The following is a 6,000-nucleotide window of genomic DNA, read 5'->3' as shown; positions in this document are numbered from 1 at the left end:
TGTGTCTATGATAGACATACCGGCTTGGGGCTAGTTGTATGGGGGCTGACTAAGTTCCATACCGGTTCAGTTGATACCGGTCTAATAGCTATTGGGCTTACGAGCCTGGGCTAAGGTCCATTTTACATCTGCAATGCCTACGGGCCTAAAAGATATACTTTCAGTAAAAGATAAGAATATATCCTAAGGGAATATTCTTAGGAATCTCTCCCGTGATTCCCGGGCCCAACCAAGAGATGGGCTTAATCAAGTCCCTATATATACTCCGTTGATATGAGTCATAAGGTACGTACACGAATCCCAATACAATATACTTAAGAGCTACCGGCTTTAAACCTGATACTGACTTAGGCATCGGAGGGGCGTTCCTCGGGTCAACCCCCGAGGCTAGTTCACTTATTCTATTTTGCAGGAATCCAACCCGGCTTGAATACAAGGACATACCGGTTCAGAACCCTGTGATTTGTCCCATACCGGAACAGTTAGTATTAGAAAAATTATGGTATAATAAAGATATGATTAATATTTTTAGATAGATTGTTATCTTAGAAAATATTATCTTATAATTTATTTTCAATAAGTGTTTGAATAATATTCGGAAGTTATATTCAAGTTTTGTCCCGAATGCTTGTAGGAGACATCTATGTAAATGTGTTTCATGTGTCACAACATCACAGCTCTACTCACATTTAAATAACTAAAATTTATAGTAAATTTCTAGAGTTTCTCATGCTTTCTCAGCTAATTATTAACTTTTATGAAATTTCTAGAATTAATTTAAACAAGATTACATCCGTAATGATTAGGGACCAATTAATTTTTTTAATTTAGAGGAATAGTGATGAAAATGAAAAACTTATCTACCCAACGGATAAAATAATCACTTAAAAGATATAAAATTAATTAAGAAAAGTAGCTTTTTAAGTAGAGACGTTAGTAATAGTTTCGCAAATACACCTTCAGCAATTATAACAAAACTATGGAAAATCTTATGATATAAATAGTCATATCTAATGGAGAGACTAAATTGTTAACCAATACTTTTAATGTCGTATTGTGTACAATTAAATCTTAGAATTAGATATCCCTTCCATTATTAAATTAAAGGTTTATTAATTCGAAAATGATTGTAAAGAATTGGATTTTCTATAGTTGTGTATGATTTTTCATGTAAAACCTTTTCCAGTTGAAAATTCAATTGTAAAACTAATTTTTCTTTGTTTCGTTCAATGTAAAAAGAGCTATGAAAAAAAAATGGAAGAGGAAGAGAGAGAATGGATAAGAGGACAGTAGAAGGTTACGACGGAGGAGGAGAAAAAGGTACTTTTCCTTCTTTTTGAAGGAAAATGATTTTACCCATACAAGAGCTCTTTTTTCTTTATGGAAAACTTGTTTTACATCCTTACCAAACCAAACAACGGAAAATGAGAGAAGAATAACTCATTTTCATGGAAATCAATTTACACCCCTACCAAATGGAGCCTAAATTTTTCATGATTATTGCAATTTCAAATTTCACAACAAAGAGAAAATATGAATAGCAGATAAAGTGAGAAAGCATGAAATCAACCAAGGCCAACAAGTACATCAAGGAAGGGCAATTTAAAAACTAAGAATAAAACACAAGTAAGAACAACTCAATAAAAATGATGAAAACAAAAGTATGAAATTTTTGAAAGAATAGATGAAGTAAGTCTAATTAGAGGTAAGTGTTTTTCTTCCAATCATTAATAATAAGCTATACGACACATGAATTGATAATTAAGATTTGAAACATACAGATTTAGCAAATCACAACAATTTTCATAATGGAACCAATTAATTTTAAGCATACTCGAGCACATCTCTAAATCCACCTTTTAAAGCTTGACGAAAGCAGTTTATTTCGATGTCTTTGCATCTTTCCAAGTGGAGACTTTCACAATTTGATTATATGATACAATGTTCTTAGTGACGAATTGCTAAAAAAAGCTAAACCCTCATGAATCCAAATCATCTTCTAAATTATTAATACCATGTAACAAGAAAATTCATACAAAGATGAGAAGCAACTCACTAAGAAGGGGGAGAAAAGCTCTCACAGTTTGAAAGAGCAAAACAAAAGAAAGTCGTAACGAAGATAATCACCCTAAAAACTAAGGAAAAGGGTCGAAATAGTCTAATTTTTTCAAAAATTAGACTATTTTTTTCCTAGGTTGCCAAGAAAATTAGAGAATTAGAGAGGAAGAGAAGAGGAGGTGGCCAGGAATTATCGAATTTTGAACAAATTAACTAACTTGAACGCATAAGTATAAAACCAAACATATTTGAAAAATTAATTTGATCCAAACTAAGTTGAATACAGTTTTGGTATACATTTGTACAACCTTATCAAACATGTAAATATATTTAAAACATCAATAAAAATCACAATAATAATCGAGTAAATGTTGCATATATGAAGTTAAACTTAGAATCATTAAGTAATAAATAAATATTAATAACATCGATAGCCATGTGAATTTGTCATAAAATCCTAACCTAATACGGAGTACTCCTTTGTTCCTATTTATTCTTTCTACTTTTCATATTCTATATAGGAAGAACAAATATGAATGAAGGGAGTATAATTTGGTAAATGTATTTAATGTTTATGCAACCCTTAATCCTTAAGGATACATATATAAATCGATCAAACAAAGCAAAAGAGAAAAAAGTCATACATTAGTACATTACCCACCAGTTTTAGAGGTGGCAAACGAATCGTGTAATAATATATTTGTGTTTCATTTCTTACTCATTTCATATTGTTCACAAAATTCATCAAAAAATACGTAAAGTGTAAGATAATAGCGTAATATGACAAGATGATCAAAACAGGTTGTGTTTGAATTAGTTTCATGTCGTGTCGTGTCGTGTTGTGTTGACCTTGTAAATTTCTTTCGATTTCAACCACATTCTTATATTGTGTCAGAAACTACCAGCTCGACAGCTCTACACCAAACATATTTCTTCCGTTTCATATTACTAGTTACACTTCTCAATTCACTGACTCCTAAACAATATGATAAGACGATCAAAACAAGTTGTGTTTGAATTAGTTGAATGTCGTGTCATGTTGTGTCAACCTTGTAAATTTCGTTCGATTTCAATCACATTCTTATATCGTGTCAGAAACTATCAGCTCAACAGCTCTACACCAAACATACTTTAAAAATATAGACAACCTTTACATAAATACTTAAATTATAAAAAGCATACAAAAAATAAAACCTCCCTTTTCTCCATGTCAAAATCTCTCATCTCCCCCCCCCCCCCCCCAATAAAACATTCAAAGAAGCCAAGTGCCCACCTAGTGCAGCTGTCTCCAGCCCATTTCTCTCCTCTATAAACTCATCACTTCTCTCCCCCCATAACCATTTCTCTCTCTCTCTCTCTCTCTCTCTCTCTCAACTCTCAACTCTCAATTCTCAACCCCCACTTTCTCTCTCTAAAACCCATTCAAATTTTCAAAAAACCCAAAAAAAAATGGCATCTCCTCCTCACTCAACCCACATTTTCTCTCTCCTCAACCTCTTCACTCTCTTCACTCTACTCTCATCTCCTTCCTCAGCAAAACAAACCCTCCAAACCTTAAACCTTAAACAACAATCTCCTCAACTCATCAACCTTAAAATCTCTCCTTCCCCAAACTCTCTCTCCACCAACAAAAAATTCGAAGGTTCCTCCAATTTAGTCGACCTCAAATACCACATGGGCCCAGTTCTTTCTTCTTCCCCAATTAACATCTACATTATCTGGTACGGTAAATGGTCCCCACAACAACAATCTCTCATCAAAGACTTCCTTCACTCCATCTCACCTTCTCCTTCTCCTTCAACCTCCACTCAAACGGTGTCGGATTGGTGGAAAACGGTGTCACTTTACACCGACCAAACAGGCGCTAATGTCTCCCGTAACCTCCTCATTGCCGGTGAATACTCCGACCATCGTTACTCCCATGGTACCCACTTAACTAGGTTATCAATCCAACAAGTCATCTCAAACGCCGTTAAAAAAGCTCCGTTCCCCGTTGACCACAAAAACGGAATCTACCTTATCTTAACTTCCGTAGACGTTACCGTACAAGATTTCTGCCGTGCAGTTTGTGGGTTCCACTACTTTACTTTCCCATCTCAAGTAGGGTACACTTTACCGTACGCATGGATTGGAAATTCCGGGCAGCAGTGCCCGGAAGTTTGCGCTTACCCGTTTGCGTTACCCGGATACATGAGTGGTGGTGGGTTGACGGCGTTAAAACCGCCGAATAATGATGTTGGTGTTGATGGAATGATTAGTGTAATTGGACATGAATTAGCGGAACTTTCATCTAATCCGTTGATTAATGCGTGGTATGCAGGAGAAGATCCAACGGCTCCTACAGAAATTGGGGATCTTTGTGAAGGATTGTATGGAACAGGTGGTGGTGGAGGGTATACTGGTCAAGTTATGAGAGATAGAAGTGGGAAAACTTTTAATATGTATGGGATACATAAGAGGAGGTTTTTAGTTCAGTGGATTTGGAGCCCTGTTTTGAAAGCTTGTGCTGGTCCTAATGCTATGGATTGATTTTTTTTTTTTTTTATTGTTAGGATTATGTTATTATATAGTTTTTGTTGTTTGTAGTATAATAATTTTTGGGTTTAATTTGAGGTAATGTATATTAATTATTATTGTTATATGGTAAAAAGTGTTTTACTAGTGTTGTTATTATGGACTATGGAGGGTGGTAAACTGGTAACCAAGCTTGCTTGGTAGAGGTGGTGGGGAACTCACTTTGTGATTTGGAGGTTATAAGTTCAAACCCCACTACCTACTAATGCTTGGGAGTAAGGATTTTTTTTATATTTCCTTACTCTCAAGCTGTGTAGCTGGATTGATTGACTTGAGTGATGTGTTGGTCCAATAGGGTTCTTATGGATGGTGGTGAGATGAGATACTATCAAAATGATTTTAGTTAGTACTCTCTACAATGTTGTACAATTTTGGACACATTTTGTGTGAGGAAGAGGTGTATGAAAATGGATGATCAAAGTGGTTAAGTTATTTAGGGGGTGTGTGAATTGTGATAGGTTGGGCCATAGCCCATAAGGATAAGGGTATGTATTTGGAGGGAATGTGGAGTTTGTATCTTGTTTTTTTATTGGATGTAAATAATGTTAATTTTTTTTTATGGGACATTATGTAAATGTATTTCCTTCGTATTTTTTTTAGTGGTTACATTTACTTTAGCACACAGATTAAGGAAACATGTGATGATCATTGAAAAGTAGAGCAGTAAAGCATAAAATAGTTGTCTTTTTGTGTGATGAAGACAAAAGTAAAGGTATAAAGGTAAATAATATGTGGTTACCACAACTAATGTAGCAACTAAAAAAGACATATTTAATGTAGCATTTAAATAAAAGACGAAGGTAGTAGCTTTTGGTAAGATATTAATGAAATTTCTTAAATGATCAACCTAAATTGTAGGAATAATATAAATTCAACTTAGTCTAGACCTCCAATTATTTGGAGCATAGATTTATAGTCTACAATTTGGACTAATATATAGTACATTGTCAACGTCTCAAAGAGTCTCGTAAGGACATGTTATTGGTCACTTATCATCTCCTAATTCTTTTTAAATTTTGTGAGTAAAATCTAAATCAGGTTTAATTTTACCTTGAGTTTAACCCAATTAGACTTATCAATGTTTGATGTACTTTTAGCACAACACAACTCCACCGAGAAATCATACTCGAATGATTTGTTGACTCGAATTGTTCATCCAAGTCTCAACAATTACATACATGGTGTTTTTGGTGTCACACCAACTTCAACTTGACATTTCCTTAAAAAGGTTCACATTACTTGATATAAGAAAAGACTTGTAAGATTATATTATTGAACCTTTTGAGTAATATTATACGATTGTTTGGAAAGATTTGATAATTACTATGTACACCAATTGAGTGCAGCTTCTTTTTATATATGTAGCTC

General features: G+C 34.2%; 1 protein-coding gene across 1 annotated transcript; it reads left to right on the top strand.

Moving 5' to 3' along the window:
- The first annotated feature begins 3,395 nt into the window (after window positions 1-3,395).
- Window positions 3,396-4,728, top strand: LOC104904231 (protein EXORDIUM-like 5). The gene has a single exon (XM_019251981.3). It carries the CDS (start codon window positions 3,508-3,510, stop codon window positions 4,585-4,587), a length of 1,080 nt encoding a protein of 359 aa, XP_019107526.1. The 5' UTR covers window positions 3,396-3,507; the 3' UTR covers window positions 4,588-4,728.
- Window positions 4,729-6,000: the final 1,272 nt, after the last annotated feature.

The sequence above is a fragment of the Beta vulgaris genome, chromosome 9 (genome assembly GCF_026745355.1).
Source record: "Beta vulgaris subsp. vulgaris cultivar EL10 chromosome 9, EL10.2, whole genome shotgun sequence".
Taxonomy (NCBI): Eukaryota; Viridiplantae; Streptophyta; class Magnoliopsida; order Caryophyllales; family Amaranthaceae; genus Beta; species Beta vulgaris.
This window is presented reverse-complemented; position numbering and strand designations above follow the sequence as displayed.

Bases quoted from the DNA above. Each gene is read 5' to 3' on its own strand.
- LOC104904231 (XM_019251981.3), top strand. From the start codon at position 3,508: ATGGCATCTCCTCCTCACTCAACCCACATTTTCTCTCTCCTCAACCTC.